Below are 21,092 nucleotides of genomic sequence, written 5' to 3'. Positions count from 1 at the left end.
AAAAGTTTAATTATGCTAAAATTCTAGGTCACTGCTATTTGTCACAATAGCTGTTTTAGTCTGTCATGAGAGCAGTTTAATCTAACTTCACAGAAAGAAACTCTTTGTAGAGGCACCAAAACTGTGGCTGATGAGGAATTACAACTCTATTTCCCATTCAACACAGGTTCACAGACGTAGTGACAAAAATCCCATGACGAAAGTAAACCATCTTTCATAAATCGAGTCTTGTTTATACCTTAGAAATAGATCACTGTGATGACAGGGAGTGTTTCATTAAACTGAGTGTTGTGTGTTTTTAATTAAACTGAGTCCTCGGTGGACTTTCTGTTAAAGGGGAACTTTATGGATGTTTCTAAATTTCAGCATAATTCACATCAAAATGTGATTTACATAATTTACATTCAAAGTGGTTTGATGGGAGATGGTGTATTATAGAAAATTTATCACAATGGTGGTGATGAAGTCTACAACACAAATCTAGACATTTTTTTTATTATCCTAAACATTCAAGGAGAAATGTGGCTTCTGGGGTTTTATATGTGACAATAATGTTTAAAAAAGTGCTAAATATTTTCCTAGATTTTTTCCTTACAACATAAAGCAGTACCCCTTTGCCATGAGTGTATTTTATACATTTCAGGCCAAACCTTCTCAAAACTACCATATAATTATATTCATAAAAGCTACATGCAATACCTATCTATGAGACTTTTGGAGGAGATTAATTCTTTAGAAATCTGTATTTTAACCATTCTGACTCACTATAACAGAGAATTTGACATCAAACCACTGTGAATGAGCTTCTTTACATTTGTAATTTAATGGAAATGCAGAAATTTTGCAGAAAAATCTGTGGAATTCCTATTTAAGTGTTTAGAACTCCCAGCAGTACAGTGTGAAAGGCTTGTGCCCCTTTGATTCATCCTCAGCAAAAAATGTAAAACTAGATTAAGCTCCTTGGCTTTTGCCATTTTTATTCTGTTTGTCACTGTATTAATAAATGCCTCCCTCTTCTTCGGCTATTGAAGATAACGCGATTTGAAAAGGGTGGGGAAGGGGGGGGGGTGATGCATTTCCCACCTCGTCATGCCTACTTGAACCGCCTTTTGATTGATTTCAGGATCTATTTTTTGTAGCTGTAGGGAAGCGGTTAATTGAAGCATGCATTCCTGCTTTATGCTAAGTGCTAGCATTCAGTATGATAGATACACCTACTTAGACACTTATTACCTGGTGACGCCCTTAGGGACGACGCAGAAAGCAAAGTAACATTGCCACCAGGCGAGAGATGATTTACCATTTACCCTCATGAGAAATGTTCATGCCCGCCTCCTGCTGTTTCTTGTGTACATGCTGAAAAATAAAAGTTCCTGAATGTTTCTCTGTACACGGAGCATCTTTTTAAATGTTCTTCACACTGACAGATTTAGCATTCTTCTTTTAGGTACCATCTACCCAAAGGTTCTTCAGAGCCATATTTCTCAAAACTGCTCCTCAAGACCCCTCTACACAGTCGACATTTTGCACCGTGTGTTAGATCTGGATCGTCTGGAGGTCCCTAAACACCAGTTTCTGAACCATTGCTGGTGACACTGCTGGTTTTCCATGCCCTCAGTCCAGAGAATCATTTATGGCACCTTTATTTTCAGTAGTGCATTTGCTGTATAGTTCTTCCTCAACCACCAGATCCACCACCAACACGCAAGGCACCATTTAATCAATTGTCACATGAAATATTGGCCCGATTTGTAAGCAAAGAGATGATATGGTGATACGGTTTCAGAAAGATGTCGACAGTGTGTCATTCGTCCCTTCCAATTTCCCCCCGTGGACCTCATTCAAGGGCCCGGCTGTATTAAACTGATTGCGATCAGCCATTGTGGAATGAAGTGGGGAGCATGGCTCCCATATGTACAATAGAAGGGATCTACTTGTAGCACACGTGACTGGACTGTCGCACCACCGCCTCCCCATCCTTGTTTCCACATATGCACAGTGTGCCTGCACTTCACAAACCTAAGAAACAAGCTTTCTGGGCTATAATGGGATTAGTTGGTTCAAGAAGATTAACACAACATACTACATTATAAGCATTGCAGTATGCATGAAGCACCTGGTAATGAATCATAGATTTCATGATTTACCTATCAGCACATCTGCAGTTCTGAAGCCAGTCGAGGAGGTAGCACGGACATAAGCACCACCATTCATCATCGATGAATGGAACCGGTTAATCTCCAGTAATCTACAGCAGTAGGAGTCTGATTACACATGACGGAAGGCTGTCAAATCCTGCCTTGTCTACAGTGGTTCAAGACTGTGGCAAATCTACACAGATGTTACTTGCGATACAAAACATAAGCCCATACGGATGATGAATCTAATTGAATTAGGCATGCATACAATCATGACAGTCCACCTTCGGCCTAGTTTTTGCTGCATACAACAATAGCAGGCTGATCAGCAATCTTTAGATACAGTAGCTTTCTGATACTGACCTAAATATCACATTGCCTTTAACATGAAATAACTGATAAAGGAAAGACTCATATTTACAGTATAAAGTGGTATTAGTATTAGTAATCTGTACATCCTTATGTTTTCTTTTCTTAATTTTCCATTTTCTACCCAATTTAAAAGGGCAATTGCTCAATCCCTGTTTATGTGAACTTCCCCTAGCAATGTCTCCAACACTAGGAGAGTGAAGACTAGCACGTCTCCTCCGACACATGTGAAAGCAGCCACTGCCTCTTTTCCAGCTGCCGCTGATGCTGCATCACTAGTTAGCCAGTGCGCTTGAAGGAAAGCACGGCTCCCCGGCTCCGATACAAAAGCTAAGGCCAACATCACACTGTGGGGAGGATGTGATGTGGGGAGGAAGTGCCATCAACCCACCCCTGAGAGCAGGACCAATTGTGCTTCCTTAGACTCCAGCTGCTGAGGGCAAGCAGCATGATTTCAAACAGTGTAACCTGGAATTCTCACATTTAACTAGCTGTAGCTGTATGCTTGTGTAGTGTAACTACATAGTTATTAGTGTAGCATAATGGGTAACAACACTGACTTGAATCCCCACAATGTATAGATTGTATGTATATTCTATGCACACAGATTTTATGTAGATTCTATGTACACATAGATATAGATTGTGTGTTTGTAAAAATACACAAATCAATTGCTTCCACACATCCGGCACTGTTGTCCACACACCTCATATAGTGGCCAGATTTCTCTACTCCACACATTTCTCAACACAGCACAACAAGTACTTTAAACCTGGTGATTGCATTGGCCATAAAAATCTATACATTGTTCCAATAAACAAATAATATATTCAATATAGTATTATCGCATTTACATGTGGCAAGCTCACAAAACCCAGAAGAACAACAAACTGTATAGTTTTTATGCAGGTCCCCCATTGCATTTACCCAAAGGTGTCCCAGGTCCCACTTTAAGTTCACCTAGACAGTTTTTGGTGACTTGCATCTGAATCATAGTCAGGTAGATGAATGTAGTGTTAGGTGTCTTGTCCATGGACTGATTAAGTGTGGTGTGCTTGCCTGCCTGGAGATTCAAGTCAGTGTTGTTAGCCACTATGCTACACTAATAACTGTGTAGTTAACACTTAATGCATCACACAAGCAAACAGTACACAAGCATACAGCTACAGCTAGCTAAATATGAGAAAGGTGATTGTTTCCTGTGAAGGGCATAATTAGGTAGGTAATTACAAATGTAAATAGCCCTACCATATTACACATGTGTGCAATTACATAAGAGAACACTATGAATACTTTAAGCCACCTGTGGCAGTGAACGTATTACCAGCAGTTGCATGTAGCCTATTGTTAATGTGTAATTAGCAGCACGGTATAAAGTAAAATATTGTGTCAAACTTCTGCAGAGTTCATGTATTGTAAAGGAGTGCATTACTCCTTACAACTAGAACAGTGCGTTCAGCATTCAGCTGTCACTATTTTTTCATAGTGTTCTGCCCAGCTCTGATCTTGCTTTGTCTTATTGGCATATCAAGTTCTTTTTTGTGCTTATTAACCAAAAAAGAAGGGATGGATCCTTTCAAACGCATCCAAAACATCAGTGTATTACAAACAAATATATATATATATATATATATATGAACGATTTTTTTCTTAACTGCCAGTGTATCTAATTATATTAGGGTGTGGAAATCAAAAGCAAATAAGACTTAAAATCTCTGTGGTTTTCCAATATATCTGTGTACTGTTTTAATCCGTCAAAACTGTTATGTCATCTGCAAATGCATCTCATGCTGTTCCCATTATCATTTCTGCATTTGTTACTCTGAGACTCAATGGAGCAGTAATTTTGGTGGGAGGATGAATGGGGTGGGTTGTGTGCTATAGGACCAATTAGTTTTCCAATCCTTCAATTCTCTACATGAGCTTAACTTCAAAACCGTTCATTCCCAGGTTCTAAAAAGCTCTTTTAATGAATCATCATGAATTCCGAGAGCAGCAGGGGGAGCTGACAAACACTTTCACATGAATAAGACATTTATCCTTTCCTCAGACTCCTGGCACCCAGTGGCATCCTAACAAACATCAGGCAATCTTTAGGCCAAACCTTGCCATGACCGTTTGTAATAGAGCAGCTTAAGCTTTATGTTACGCGGTGACGATTTACATGCAGCTGTGAATTGAATGTGCAAATTCTTGGTGTTAACGCCATCAATTTGGGCCTGACAGCTCATTAGAATGTGACGGACATGCTGGCCCGGGCTGCTGACACGCATGCGGAGGGGGGAACGCTGGGTATCGAGAAACCAGAAGGGGAAAGGTTTAAGGGCGCCACGCTGTTAGTTTTCCACGTCCTGCCACCACAATCAGCATGACCCTGCTCACGCAGCAGCGTTCTCTCGCTCTAACCCCACTTACACACACACTGCTATGCTAATAAAGGAGAAGGCATTCCGTGCACATACAGGCACAACGCGGCAAAAAACTTTCCCAACTTTTGAGCTCTTAAAGAGGAATGGGCCAAATTGCTCGTATCAGCACTTCTATGTAGATTTCTTCAAGAGCCAAAGACTACATTAGACTGCCCGATGAATAATAAGGCATCCATTAGAATGAATGTGCCTTAGTGCTTTAGTGCCTTCTGATTCTATTCTCCCGCTGAGTTAAGATTATCTTCTGGGGAGACATTTGTGAACATTCCTTCAACAAAGGGGTTTGCAACCCCTTTCTGATCCTCTGGTTAATGACATAGCTTTTATTTTTGGAGGAAAAAGGCAAAGACACAAAAAAAATGTCAAGTCAGGTCAACTTAGAATAGTAAAGTAACTGACTATAGAATTCAGCTTAGTTTAGTCAAATATTCTTTTTTACATCCACATTTCATTTAGGTCAACTATGCATATTGAATTGAGCCTTAAAAACATTAGAAAATGTGTTTACTGGTTATTCCTATCTACAGCTTAGAACACCTCCTATCACATGGGAGGAGGCCTTTCTATTCTCAGACAAGATTGGAGCCTAAACCAACAGGAATACAGGAGTTTGCTAATACATATAATGATGCGAAAGCCATCAGATGCAAATGCAGATTTCAAATTGGAGGCCACAAAAACACATCAGCTCAGGCAGAAGTTCTCCGGAGCTTCCTTTCTCACTCGCTTATCTCCGACATAAGTGCTGCATCAGTTGCCATGGAAACTATACGCCTCAAAAATGCATAGAGTACAAGACAAAATTGCTGAAAGAATGAGGGAGTTGAGATCAAATGAGAAAAGCAAGTTGCTGATCAAATATGGGGCTCTCTTAAACACAATTTCAAAGCACTGAACTGTGCAACAGCACAGTGGGATTGCCCATTACGGCAGCGGTTTTCAAACCAGGGTCCAGGGACTCCCAGGCAGTCCACGAGGCATTGCCTACTGCAGCGGAATGAGATTGTTTCCTAAACAGATTACATTACAGGAAATTCCATTCATCACAAACATAGCAAATAATTCCAGAGATTCAAGTTAAATTAAGAGTGTCAGTGTGGTATTAATTGGTTATATACCAACTTTTTTTCCAGAGCTTGAACAGACTCAGCAAAAGCATAATTTTCTGGTGGGATTAAATTATACTGAGTGATCAAGCAGTAATAAGCAAAAAGATGCTATATCATCAGTTTAGTAACCTGTATTACTGGTATGTAGGAACAGAGCTCAAGAACGTTGTTTAGTGACCATTAACAGCGAAGAACAAAAGAGGTATCTCTCTAAGGAGTGTCATGACCCCAGTGCAATTTATTTTGTGATATCAATGAAACTAAAATACACCCAGGACTGGTGGTATCACCACATACAATGTTTGAAACTCTCCAGAGGAAAAAAAAGAAACCCAGCCAGCTACTGTATGCTTCATTATCTGTCCTGCTAAAAAGTCAAGCACCTCAAATATACCAAGCAAACTGTAATGAAACTTTAAGGGTACTACAGTCTACTCCTAGCAATTTACTGTTGGAAGACCATGGCTGGTTAAGTGACATTTTATACTTTCCATGTTCAGTTGAAAAAATGTTCTTCACTTAATGTCCAGAGCTGACCTAAGCATAATTACTTGACCTAGACTAAGAACACCACTTACTACAGGTTCTGTGGACATACCAAATTACTTTGAGCAAGGTTAATGAAATTGGTATTAGGTCAGTGGGAATAAACAAAGCTTCAGAGCAAACTAATCTAAATACTCAACAATGATGAAACCTCTCCAAGACCTCTAAGCACTAGATAAACTCTGCTGTCACCCACGGTCTTTCTGCTACTTCAGACTTTATCAAATGTGGCCAGATGTTCTGTCAGGCTCAACTCAGAATTAGCAGTAACACTCTTAAAAATAAAGGTGCCAAAAAGGGCTCGGTGGAGAAGACCTACTTTTGGTTCCGTTCAGAACTTTTCAATGTTTTCTTTTCACGGATTTCAAAAACCTTTGTAATGTTTAAAGAACCTCCACAAAAAGTGTACTAGTTAAAAGTAAAAAAAAACTCCATAAGGAGCTCTTGTGTTTTGAGATCATATATTGCAAGTCATCCACTTCTGGATCTTTTCCGCAGTGGTGTCTGGAGCTACTCCAGATTTGCAATGGGATAGAAAAGCCTCTGTCTATTCATATGGATGGACTGTTTGTCTACAATACGTTAGCTGAGGTCCATTTGAAATGACCTGTACTCCTCGTAATGGGAAAACCAATGCCACTTTGGAGGTGCTCTGAGCTTTGCCTGGAAATGCAGGCTACTGTAAGCTTGACTTGAGAGGAAGTGACTTTTATGGCCCTCTCTTCTTTTAAGTTCCTCAATCAATACTTCCCCAGCAGAGCAATCCTGAAGTTCATCGCTAAGACACGTTTAAACTTTAAACGGAAACCTCCCTGGCTGCACTTCTGCATTGAATTGGTTGACTAGCAAATTACTAGTGAAGCTGTGCACTATTTGTGTGCCAGACAGTCATCTGCTTCATCAATTCAGGTAACAGGTCTTAAGGGCAGAGACACAAAATCACAGCCAGGGGCACATATCTTACCCTTCCCTTCCATTTTATCCTTCCCCCTATAGTCCAATTATAAAGGGACATTTTTCAACCTGTCTTTATCCCCTAGAAACAAATAGGCTGTTTTTTACAATGCCTTTGAATGATGAATGTAAATGGGATCTTTTCTGACTGCCCTATGCTGTGTCTAAATCAATCAGCAGTCCATTCCATTTACAAAGAATCCCCTTTCTTTAAGGAACCAGTTCACTAGTTATTGAAAGATTACTCCAAACAATGATGCAGTTCATTCTGGTACAACATTCCATAAAGGCTCAAGCAGGCATAAACAATATTAACTAAGAATAGATTATCCAGAAGGCTTTCTGATTAAGCATACACTACAAGGAACGGTAGCTCGTTTAAATAGCCTGCTCCATTACTGCAGATTTTAACATCAGCAAATACTGCTAAAATATTTCAGCAACTTCAGCAACAAATGCTTCTCCACTGAGCCTTCATGCACTGCGTGCATGCTGTGCGGATGTTGCTAGCACGAATAATGAAAGCCGGTGACACTTAAGTCAAGAGGTTGGAGAAAGGTATTTGTGGGAATTGTGGGAGATGGGGAATAAATATGACCACTGTCCTTCGAAAGATGCAAAAGTGCCATTGGGACTTTAATGTGACAATAATGAGCTATTGGTTTGTAAAACTTCACTCAAGAGGTAGAGCAGGTGTGAAGAAGAACTGAAGGTCATATGAAAATAAAGAGAATCCTTAACAGTTCTCAAAGGCAACAGTTGGGTTAAAATGAAAACTCCTGTTAAGAACAAATATGTAGTTATTTGTCACGGTGTGTTAAACTATAAATACAATTATAGGGACGAGTTTAACATGGTGGAAAAGGTAACATGGGTATTTCATGAAGATAGCTTATTTCTCCACCCCTAGTGGCCATTCTGTCAACATAATGAGAATCAACCTTTTCTTTACTGGTTTAAATGTTCCATCCGAGGACCTATTACTTGTCCATGTTCAAGCTACACAAAGTAAAATATATCAGCGTGTAGAATTGGTACTTTCTGTGTGCCACTATTTTCTTTATTGCTTAATAAAATATGCAGAAATTTGGATCGGTTAGCACTTATTCCCACAGCAGTGTCCCAAACTTGGCTTTTCATAGCAATCAAACAGATTCACCCTGAAGATTTGTGCCACAAAAGTCCATTTTCATTTTAACCCTTAAGTGTTTCTGACTACTGGGTTGTGTGTAAAAGCCATACAATTCACACCATTATTATTTTAATCACCCTCTTGTCTAAAAGAGCTCGCCAGGCTAAAGTACAGACCCACACAGCAGGGTAAGTTTTAATGTATTGTGACAGGTAAGAGATCCCAAATAAACTAACCGTGCAAGAAAATATCTTAACATACCGTACCAGTCAGACATTTGGATACACCTGGTTGAATGTGTACTGATCATTGTCATAAAAAATAAGCTTGGGTGACCATACTTTTGTTTTCAAAAATGAGCACACTGGGGACACAAGGGTATACACCATACTTAGCATGTTGTGGCTGGGGGAGTTTCAAGTAGGCTCGTGGCAATGTGTATGTGTGAGGATGGAAATACCTTTCAAACCATGCAACTACATTACTACATTAGTCCATTAACATTTGCTCATTTAGTAAGACCAATAAATAGCACTAACAGCCTATATGACCAAATAACCTCCTTTCAGTTCAACCTACAACTTAGGCCTACTTTAAACCTCCCCCAGCCATGACATTCTAACTAGGGTGGATAACCCTGTGTCCCTAGAGTCCTCCATAGTTTTGAAAACATGAAATATGGTCACCCTAACATTAAAATGATGATCAGCACACACTAAACCAGGTGTGCCCACACTTTTGACTGGTACTGTAATTCCTGTAAGTTATTAAATTGATATAAATTTGCCAACCTCCCTGCCTGTTACAGGTACATACCAAGCACTAGAATATGTGTCAGTATACTGCACAATTTCCCAAACATACAGTTAACACAGTGAAAGTGCTTGATATACTGCAAGATACACTACACACTTTGAAGATTAGCTGGCCATTCAGGTCGCCACACCTTTTTTTCCAGCCAGTTTAATACAGAGATAAAAAAATTCTCTCACAGTGTGTAATAACATTTAAAACGTTCACTTAAATCATTTAAGCGAATACCGTGGAGGAATGTGCCGTGCACTCTTTCGCAGATCATACACGTAGGTGCGTCACGATGGGGGGTTGTCAAATCTGCCAATGTCTGACATGTACCCTTTATGCTCAATTGCATCTTGGCGAAAGCAAATAAGGATTGTTACTTTGGGGAGCTGAAATGACAGGCAAGCCACACAGGCTGCTACAAGACACACCGTCAGACACTTTTATGCATGAAATGATGAATTGAGTAAGAACTGTGCCTGTATATACTGCATCTTCACAAACAATCGGTGGCAGGTTAGATTCACCTGAGGAGCTTACACCTGAGTTGTAGCTTCTTCAATCACATGATCTCAGAACAGACAGCAGGGTTGATTTGAAAGTCCTTATCTGGTCCAAAACACATCCTGTTCACTTGTTCTTGTATGGGAGTCATTAAAAAAAAACAACAAAAAAAAACAGATTAGACTCATTTACATCTAGATGAAAAAACCCGTTGGCCATGTTAGAAGTACTTCATAAATAGAGCAAGTTGAAAGAATGAGTCAGTTTCTGACATATGTCTTAAACACATGAGGAAGTGAATATCAATAAGCCTCAGTCCAGCTATGCGGACTGAAAAAAACAGAATCAAAATCAATAGCAATCACAGCCAGCCTCAGCAGTAAAGCTACGGATGATTGCTAATCTGATATCTGAATAGCTGCACACATAATTAAAAGTGTCTAACATCACAAACAGTCTAACAGGCAACAGGACTAATGATTTTGTTCTCGTACGGACTCCTTCGATGATGGCTAAAACATCAGTGTCTTGTTTTAAAGAGAAGCACAAAATGTAATGACTGAACAGAACATCTTGCAAGGCGTTAACAAGACCCAAAGACGTACTATTTGTGCAATGCTGCCATTAAACTGTGCATTAGTGCTTTACTGCTGCAATTTGTTGAGTGATAATGTGGTCGAAAATGCGTCTTGTGCAGTGATGGCACCTAACAAACCTACAGAAGTGCCTTACTCCAATACAGCATTCACTGCTGTGGGTTTTTCATGAGCTTTTTAGGAGAAACCAGGAGGTGGAATTTGTATTTTTATTAGCTTTTTTCCCCAGTCACACTAGTCTAGTTTACCATACTTTTATTACTTCCACTCAGTCATTCAAGATTCTCCACAAGGAGGTGCAATTAACACTAAAATATTTTTGCGTGCCTCACTAAAAGAGAGAAAACTGGTACAGAGACACATTTGACAAATGCACATTTTTCCAGACAGTTACTCTGTTATTTTGAGAGTATATGAAGTAAAAGACCTCAAATCTGAAGCACATAAAGTTTGTCTAGTCCCTGTAGAGAAGTACTGCCAATAGAATATGACACTCTGGAGCAGATAAACATGAACCTATTGGCACCAGGCCTAATGGCAGGCGTGGGCTAAAAGGGGTATAAAGACACAAATACTTTTGGGATGAGTTGGGGAGTTGGGGTTGAGGTTGGGTGGTGATTATCACTGAATCCAATCAAACCCAAACAGAAGTTCTCCAAAATTTAGTAGCAAGCCTTCTTCTATGGACAGGGGAGACAGTTACACCAACAAAAGCAGAACAAATTGTTTTGAATATGCTTGATTTTATGAATGAGCAGGTGTTCCAGTACTTGTAATGGAGACACAAGGTTTTTGCATAGGTGTTTGCACAGTGATTATATCTGCCATCTTGCTGCCCTTGAAGTATGAGAACAGTAGATGAACAATATGAATTCCTAGAATTCGTTAGCTAACCTGTGAGCTTTTTTTAGGACAGATGAAACAAAATAATACATTTTGCTCAAATCTTGAAATACTACTTATGTGTCAATACCTAAATTCTGTTGTATATAGTAGGTAAATTATAGAGTCCTAGATACCATTGTTTTTTGTACCAATGTTCTCTTTTTTAAAAGCTTTGAAAATGAGCTATTTTAATTTGAAGCACTTAATTTGGAGCACCTGAAAGTAGAATAGCATGCTCAGACTACTCAAACACTCTCTATCTCCACAGGAACAAACACACAGCTAATAACATCACACAGTGCTAGTCTAGATTTGTTACAGATCATTCTTTCATTATCCCCCTCTAATATCCCATCCTGCATTTTCCGATGCCCCATGCAGATATGCCATCTCTAATATTTAGTAAACAAGTCCGATAGCAAATGCATCCCCACCATAAAAAAAGGTAAATGTCAGATGGCTAGCTGGTTGCTAACTCCTATTTTTGGTTATCTTCTGCCCTTTTGAGAATTTTGATCAGTTTGCTGGCATTTACTTGAAGCCTTATGTAAGACTTTCCTGAAGCTTTTTCCTTTGAATCTCCCTGCCTTCAGATCTACAGCATCAATTACTCTCTGTGTATCTTTGCTTTATGTACAATAGGTGTGTGTGTGTGTGTGTGTGTGTGTGTTTGTGTGTGTTTGTGTGTGTTGCAGCATTTCATTCTATTGTCCACGACTGCAGCTCTCCGCAGTTCTAAACTCAAATGATCTTTTCAAGCTGATCAGCCAAGCCCTGCACAGACACAAAAAGTACTTGAACTCGGACTGTGTGTGCGTAAGTGAGTGTGTTTCAGTGAGTGAAAGAGAGAGAGACAGAGAGAGAAACTAGGTGAGTGGCAGAGAGAAAGAGAGAAGGAACCCCAGCTAGCTCAGCAGAGCTTCAGAGACTGACAAATGTACGACATGCCAAATTAAAACGCCCGTGTGATGCCTTCAGAGATAATTACACGTCCTTATCCCCTCTCTGTGTCTCCAAATGACTTGACGTTTTTCTCCATCACACAATCCGTTCAGAGATGCTTGCATACTGATTATACACATGTATGCACAAACTTCATTTATATTACTCAGTTCCAACACCGGACCTGCAGTACGACTGCTGTCTGATACTTAAGATTACAAATGGGCCTGTTTGGGTAATTCTATTTAAATTTCAGCAATTATTCTAAATATATGTGTTATTTAAGCATTGTATTGAACATAAAGTCATGCAGAGAGGTTTGGAGTGAAATTGTAGAGAAGTGTACTGACTCTTGTTCCTGCAGTTTCACATGTATTATGTTTTACATGTAATGCTGAGGGTTAAAAAGGTAGCTTTTCTGTAAGTACTTTTTGCCCTCCATGTACCTTTTCACAGTTATTGTTCTCATATATTTTTGAACCAAGTCTTTATATTGAAACTATCACAAAACAATGTCTCAGGCATCAGGCAGTATATTTTTTGACCATTTTACACAATAATTTTTGAGATGTTCCCTTTAACTGCATCAAATACTTCAGACATCCAGTTTCTATAACCACCACCACTGTAAACATCTCTGACTCAGTCAGTTTCTCTATTTCACACCATTCACTCTGGATGACTTTGACTATACTGACATGTAAAAAGAAATTTGCAGTTTTCCCCACTTTAGATTTACTCAGCGGTTCTTACCAGAGAGCAGGTAAATATGAACAGCTTCAAACCAAAATGACTTTTTCACTTAAGGCAGTTCACTTTGCTTACCAGCAAAATATGTATCAATGCATTTTTTCCTGATGAATGCTAATGGGCATACATAAAGGTGCTATAAAAGGTTCTTTAGAGCAAGGTAATGGAAGAACTACTTTTGGTTTCATAAAAAAACAAAACAAAGGAAGACAGATAGACCATATAACTCCATATGTATACAAATGTACAAGCAACTGGAATAAACGTCTTAACTTTCAGTGGAAATCAGTGCCATTTTATCCGAAGTCAATTTGGACCATTTCAATTGCTCCATTTAATAGCACCCATGATTTTGACAAATAATGCCAGATTATAATATAATTAACCATCCGACATATTATCAATATTATCTCTAAAATACTTAATTGCCACAAAATGTCCTCCATACCTAGTTTGGGTTTGATGTATGATGCCTTTTCCACGGTAAAATAGAGCTTCTTGGCATTCCTAGAACACCACCATCCAAAACGCACAGCATTGCAATATACATAAAGCTACTCCTTTTCTAATTAACCATGTATCCCTGTCTAAATTTCGACTGAAATGATAATGGTGATATGTGCACCCAGTGGCTACCATGCAGCATCAAAACATGCAGTAGCCTAATTTTGGAGTGCTTAAATTCCCTGTTCTTTGGAATGGTGTCAAATGCCAGTGAGAGCTTCCTGCTGTTTCCACTTTCTCTGCAGCCAACAGTGGACTGTTGTAACATGGTAACAAATGCAACACTTCTTTGACAAGAATTCACATTGCAATAGTGAACCTGCCTCTATACTTTGTTATTTGTAGACACTGAGTTTGTGAGCACACCAGAGCATTATAGCCTTTTTTAGGGCAATGTCTGAGCTGTTCACCCTCACTGAGAGCCGACAAACCAGAGTGAGCAGGAAACATGAGCCATGTGGGGAAATGAGTTATTTCTCAGGCATAAGAAGCTCCAGTAGAACTGCACATCTTCCTGTGACGATTTGCCTCAGCAAACGTATATGCGTGATGAATGGCAAGGCAAAACAGAAATGTAGAGCGCGCTTCCTTTTACAGCACATGTATAGTCCCAGCTCGCTGGTTCACAAATGGATGTGTGTTCTGTCAGAAATTTCTTGGCCCTGTGATGCAGTCTATAAAGTCATCATTTTCTCCCAAAGCAGACTGCCTCGCTAGTACACAGCTAGCCTATGGCTCCAGCACTCTACTCCATCATTTTCCCTCATGTTTTTTTAGTTGGAGCTGATGGCATCTTTAAACAAAATTAACAATTTTTCAAACTCTTCCAACCCTCGAGCTACTGGATATTGTGGGAGTGTTTGGGGAAATGCCATAACGAGAGAGGAAGAGGATTTAAAAGCTCTCTCCTCCCCCTCAATTAGCCAATATTTTAACTAGACACTCAAGTCAGTTTTGTACTTTGTCGCTGTGTTGATGGACCAGTGAAGCAGCTTGTCGGAAGCATCACATGACCGCTTGTTCACATCACGGCTGTTGTGAACTTGGCCTTCGCGTTTAGCTGCTGTGGTTGAAATATTAATTGGCTCATAAATGAGTAACACTGTTAATGTGTACCTAATTAGGTATGTAATTCAGAACATGGCCATGTTTAAATTCAAAGATGTAGTAATAGTAGCAAAGCTCTGTTTTGTACATTCTGTGAATAACAAAGGCTTATAGTCACTGGCAAAACCTTAATGAAGGGAAAGATCCTTATTTACTTTCAATAAAGCTTGTGTAACAGTTCCAGTTTTAAATTAAAAAATGGTGTGTTATGTTAGTGGCACTATGTAGGGCACCATCACCATCACCATATGCTACAGTATGATGATGATGGCTGAACATTAGTCTGTCTAATGGTTTACATGCCTTTATATATTAAAGGGGCCCATAATAATAAAGTAATATTCTAATAATATTACTTAATAATAGTTAATTGGAACAATGCCATTAAACTGGTTCTGGAGATTTTCCATTCTGGAGAATTCATATCCAAATTGTTTGGGTCTAATATTCAGAAGCCCCTGTAGGCCTTCATCACCTGGATCAGGTGTGTTAGGTTAGGACTGGAGCTAAAGTGGTGGATCTACAGGATCAGGATTGAGCACCCTGCCGGAAAAAGGTTAGTTAGAATAATTGTTTTCTAAGGTTTAAGATCTAAGGTTCATCCAATCAAGCCAAGAGCTACAATCACAAAACAAAATATGGAATAATGAGGTTGTGATTTGGCAGCAATGCTAGAGTTAGGGTATCATCACATGTCCAGATCATGTAGTAAACTGGTGATGATAATGATAAGAATACAGAATTGAAGCATTTGCAGCATTTGAGCATTTGCATCTGATGCTGTAGGTCAAAGGCCTTTTGTATTGAAAACAAGGGTTCTCAATGAAGGGTTCATTGCAGTGATGCCTAAGAGACATTGGTATTTAGATGAATAGTTAACAGAAGAATTCAGTGAAAACAGTAAAAAACCATAGCAACGTGTCTAAACCAGCCATGCTGATTCACCAGATGCGGTAAGCGTGGGGGAGTTGTTGCCTCCACAAAGCTGCTACAAAGCGCAACATTTTTGCATTCCCCTCCCTTCACTAGAATCAGTCTCACTACAAGCCACTATGAAGATAAATCAAATGCAAAACAATTTGTCTAATAACCACAGATTATACCTATCTCGGCATAGGCGCTGTATCTCTAAACGGTGTCAACAAAGGCGACAGCTGAGGAACGTCCTCAGTTTAGCCTTTAGCCATTTACTGGATATTGCACTGGGACTGCAGGCCTGAATTGCTGTTCTGTAAATTCTCAAGTGAGTCTCACAATTTGAGTGGGATTGTACGGGCAAGCTGCCGCTGTTGTGGACTGCAGTATCCTCATGTCCACCCCTCTTCCCTGGCAGAAGAGCATCAGTGAGTATGCCCAGTGTATTTGTCAATAAGCACATCTGCACCAGTTTGGTTTTGACAAGCGTTTTTATACATTTATAGTTCCCAAAATATGAGGGCTTTAAATATACATCATTCCCAAAAGGATATTTTTCCATGTTTTCCAACAACACGTAACCCTAAAAGTATACCCCCAAAATTACCATCTGGAATATATTTTTCAAAAAGATTCCAGTTTTTTTTTTATGTGGGCACTACCATAGCAGCCCCACCCTCTCTGATATTGATGTAGTTTAATATTTCAATACTGTAGGCCATTACCAACTCTTGCACATCAGCTTTTTTGAGACTTTGTTTCTGTAAAGGCCTGATACTCTTCATTTTTGGATGGCTTTTGATATTGAGATCAGGTTTAACTATTATGGATGTTATGTGATTTTACAATCATGTTATTTAGGGGGGATGGGGGATGCATGAAGGGAAAAGTTGTAATTTTGCAGTTAAATGGAACAATGGACTTGAGCGCATATAAAGTGTCTCCTCAGAAAGAAAATCCTTGAAGTCTCCTGACTCAATATAATACAAGTGCATTTTCCACATGTCTGCTTTTTTTTTTTTACTTTTCTCTATCTTCCCCCTTAACAAAATGCCTGACTAGATTCGGTCTCAAATTTATCAGCTTAGTGTCATCTGCAGCTTCATCTGTGCCAGAACAGCAGACAGACCTAATGAAAAACCACACAAACACACACACACCCACACAATAGGAAACCTAGCTCAAAATTGGCATTTTTTAAACCACATATTTTGTGACTTGCAAGCCATTTGGTCCTTCTCCTTTTCTGCTCCTGATCTTTCCACAACCCTAAAATCACAAAAATGAATGTATAAATAAATAAATAAGAAACACCATATTTTGCTGACTGGGGCTGCTTTGAAATGCAAATGCTTTAATCTGTTATATATGTATGAGAGAGTTCCTTACATGCATACTTTGAATAGGTCATCCTGTCCAGAACCTGGATGCTTCAATACAATAAGCATGCAGTGTTTAGTTCAAGAAGAAATAAATAAAAACAATGAAATGAAACTAGTGCAGGCAGGACATCCAGAGGTGCCACTTAAAACATAAAATAAAAGGTTCTTCTGTCACATTGAGCCAGCTGTCCAGTAAATAATTGATGTTTTTGGCATCTAACTTTGCATCCGCCAGACTGATCAACGTCATTTAAGTGATGTGGCATGTTTACACAGGATCAGCATTTTAATTATTTGACAGGCCTCCTTTTAGCTGCCACATGTCATTGGCCAACAAGCTGTGTGCTTTGGGATTGCATGGTTGTTCATATTGATGCTTCATTTTTCATATAATAACAAAAAAAACTACTCAATCTCTGCTCAAAAAAGAAATGCGGACTAAGCAGAGAATGATTTAAATACATCTCGAACATTAAACAGTATATAAATAGTATATGCATGAGAGAAATTAGCATATATTAATCAACAAAGCGACATTTCAGCTCAATTAGGCTGCCTGAGTCAACAAGGGCCTTCATGTTTTAATATACAGGGTAGGGGCCTTGAAAGGCCTCTGCTCAATCTCTTTTCCCTCCAGAGCCCGAATGTCACATTTGCATGCGAAGCTTGAGGTTGGACAGATTCAAAATGTCTTGTAGTTTGGCAACAACTCAATGTCATCTAATTGTCACTGTGTATCTGCCTTGGGCCATCAAGCAGGCGTCTTATAGTCAGGGTAATGCTGCTAAATTGTGCCTGTGTCCCTTTCATGCTTGAGTGTGCCTAATGCAAGATTATATCAAACACAACTGCTGTCCGGTGGCAGTAATAGTTTTCCAGTCTTGACAGTCCGAGCTGTTCTAAATACAAGCAAAGCGCAGTGGCCGGGGAAGCATGGCGTGCTAACACTGGTGGTTGATGCTGTTTCACTGTCCATTTAATCCTTATTCATTCATGGCTGATTTGCTGGAACTGTGGCTAAAAGAACACATGATCAGACTCTGATCACAACACCAGCGTTTGAATGGAGGAGGCCAGAAAGGAGAGAGAGCTGAACCTCCTATAAGAAAAAAGAACATTGTCCTTGGGATTTCTGTGCTATTTTCCTGAAGAAAGTTTAAATTAAAGGCACAAGGTGCCCGTCTCGTCTTCTCAGCTCTGGATAAACTGTCCGAATGTGTATTGGATAGAAGGCTTATGGAGACCAACTATCATCATGTAGAGTGGAGAAACAGATCACCTGTTCTGTTCTTCTCCCTGGTAATCTGACCGTTGCATGTTCCAACTTTGATGTATTATGTCTAAAGCTCATCTATTTCTCTCGAAATACTTGTAGTCCCAGAATTTAGTTTGATATATTGACAGGATGACTTCTTTTCTCAGGATTTTGATGTATTCTCTGGAAATAACAACTTGATTCTTAACATAATAAGTCATTATTTTAAGATAAGTGCAACTTTGAGGAACCAAGTCCTTGTTTTGATGTATGAAGTCAAAAAGTCACAAGAAGAGAAGTCATTACTGCACCCTAATGACTCACAATTGCCATATATATCAATGGCGCTATGCTAGCTCTAATATTTAATAGGCATGTCTGAAAGCAAATGCATCCACAACACGTTTGAAACAATACACTAATCCCCTCCCCACACACATACTTCTCTACTTATCAGAACCCCCACTGCCACCCCACCCCATTTCCCACCACTATTTTCCTTCTTCTCCATTTATGGAAGGTATGTCAAAAATGATGGTGTATTGTGTAAGTTTTGAATGCTTATCTGCAAATAATGACTTGCATTGTCACTGTCACCATCAGACCTTCCTACCAGATACCCCCCCAAGACCTCTGCCCCAGCCTGAACCCTGCCTCACATTTTCTTTTTCTTTTTTTTGTTCATCTTCTTAAGTCATCTCCTCCACGGTACATTACAGGTAAACTACTGCTGGACAGACTGCTGGACCGACGTCAGGTTACACTGCCCTTTTTAATTTGCGACATCATACCTCATAAATCCAGATTAATTGTCTGTCCCCCCCAAATCACCCCCATGCCTCTGAACAAAGACCAGAGCCAGTCATTGCCATTAACTCTGATGACAAAACTAATGATTCTTTCACAGGCTTGGGAACGAGGCTTTTCACAAGCTTGGCCAAGCAAGCATTACCAGCTCCCCTGGAAAAAAGCGCGTCCTCCCTGAAGAGGGAGGAGAGAGAAGCTCGCAGACTGGTCAGGAGGCTGAGTGTGAAGGCTAAAAAAAAGAGGGGGGGCTCGTTCATATAAACAAATAAATAGATCACACTGTCTGGGAGGTAAATGGAGGTTGGGGAGGAGTGCATACCGTTAAGGCATCATCTGACTCCAATCAGTTTGCAATACGTCGCCGCTTTCCTCCCACTACCACCTCCTAACGAGCTCTCGGGGGAGGGCGTGGGGAGATGACCTGGGCACGTGGGACTCGTTTGGGGAAATGGAAGCGTCGAATCGACATCAACTATCCAGGCGGCGATGGCCATAGGGAGGGAAAGTACACGAGCGCAAAATCGCGTCAAAGCGAAGACGTGCTGGTCAGGAGGCTCAGCCGTTACCAATTGTTGCGTTCAGATGTCCAGAAACGCCAATAAAACAAGTCAGGCAGTGTTTCGCAACTGCGCACGTATCAACCGACTAAATCCTGAGGAGACCACCGAATTGAATGGCATCAAGCCCCAAAGATGTGTCAAGCCAACTCAACTTGGGATGCCAAACGCTTGGAAAAGCTGCTCGGGCTCAGCCGTGAAGCCCCAAGACTGCAACTTCCATGCATCCTACGCCAGCATCTCCTCATTATGTTGGATTAAGGCTAAATATCCGAGTGTTGCTTCATTATATGGGCTAGATAGGCTGCCGTGGACGTTGCTTGACTAAGGAGACGGGTAGAAATGGGCGAAACAGGCGAGGCTCGGTCATCAAATCCTGATCACTGAATCAGCCTTACATGTCAGATAGACTCGGTTAATATTGGAAGTCGCTAGAAGGGGCATGGGGGTCTGTTTAGGGGCCCTGCTGCTGCGTTAAGCTTTGGTTGCCTGTACGCCCCCAAAAGTTTGTATCACTCATTATCTGGTGCTTTTGTTCTTCTCATTTTCTCCATCCTGTCTCTCTTTCTATTGCTCTTTCTCTCAGCCTCAAAGTCTCTCTCACTCACACACATTGTCCTTAGCAATAGCAACCCCCCCCCCCCCTCTTCCCCTCCAAAATAACCCTATAATGGTCTTTTCTTTATTTCTGGACACATTCAGGTGCACATCCTTTACGCAGCCACGTTCTAAATCTTGCCATTTCGTCCCAATAACAAGCTCGTGAGTCACCCATTTGGGTTGAAGTTAGGCATTTTCACGTCTCAGCCTACATTCAATAGCAGACAGCAGTCGTTACTCCACGTAAGACAGCTATTTATAAATCCTGCTGGATTAAAGACGAAGGCCACTTTCCAAAAATGACTCTGGACCTCACACTCTAACTCAATAGAAGGCTTTTTTTTTGGAAAGTATGCCCAGAATAAAGCCACGCAAACACAACGCACAGGGTTTGTTCAGGGGAGGGAGGAAGAAGACCAGCACACCTGACGAAGTCTATTGCTCCTACAGGCCGAGCGCTCTCACAGCAAACGCGGAAACAAGAAGAAGCACACAAGTCTTTGGAAACTCACCGTTCGCCGCGGTGATCAGACCTGCGAAAAGCAGCAGGATGTGCTTGAATGTCCCCATGGCAGGCATGTCCGCTGTTATTCCACGCAGCATTGCGCCCCCCCCTCCCCACCTCCTCCACCTCCTCCTCCCTCCCCAACCAGCCCTCCGCGCGCCTCTGCCGATTCTTCTTCAGCGATCACAGTAACACATAGAGATCCAGCTTTGGCGAGGGGTCGTGGCGCAGCCCGCGGTGCAGGGGCTTGCCTGCGTTCGCTCTCATATCACCCGGGAGGAGCCGCAGAGAGAGAAAGAGAAAGC

The 21,092-nt window shown here is 40.5% G+C and overlaps 1 protein-coding gene across 5 annotated transcripts in view; it reads right to left on the bottom strand.

Moving 5' to 3' along the window:
* csmd1a (CUB and Sushi multiple domains 1a) overlaps positions 1-20,885 on the bottom strand; it is a 498,833-nt gene extending 477,948 nt beyond the window's left edge. For 4 of the 5 annotated variants that reach the window (XM_072677611.1, XM_072677613.1, XM_072677612.1 and 1 more), the window contains exon 1: positions 20,795-20,872. In XM_072677611.1, the coding sequence (XP_072533712.1) occupies positions 20,795-20,861 (67 nt within the window). In that variant the 5' untranslated portion in view covers positions 20,862-20,872. Of the gene's footprint in view, positions 1-20,794 lie in introns of all 5 variants that reach the window. The other variant, XM_072677610.1, reaches the window with a different exon arrangement.
* Positions 20,886-21,092: the final 207 nt, after the last annotated feature.

Source organism: Salminus brasiliensis, chromosome 4, assembly GCF_030463535.1.
Source record: "Salminus brasiliensis chromosome 4, fSalBra1.hap2, whole genome shotgun sequence".
Classification (NCBI taxonomy): Eukaryota; Metazoa; Chordata; class Actinopteri; order Characiformes; family Bryconidae; genus Salminus; species Salminus brasiliensis.
The sequence above is the reverse complement of the archived record's forward strand: the minus strand, read 5'-3'. Positions and strand labels throughout refer to the sequence as shown.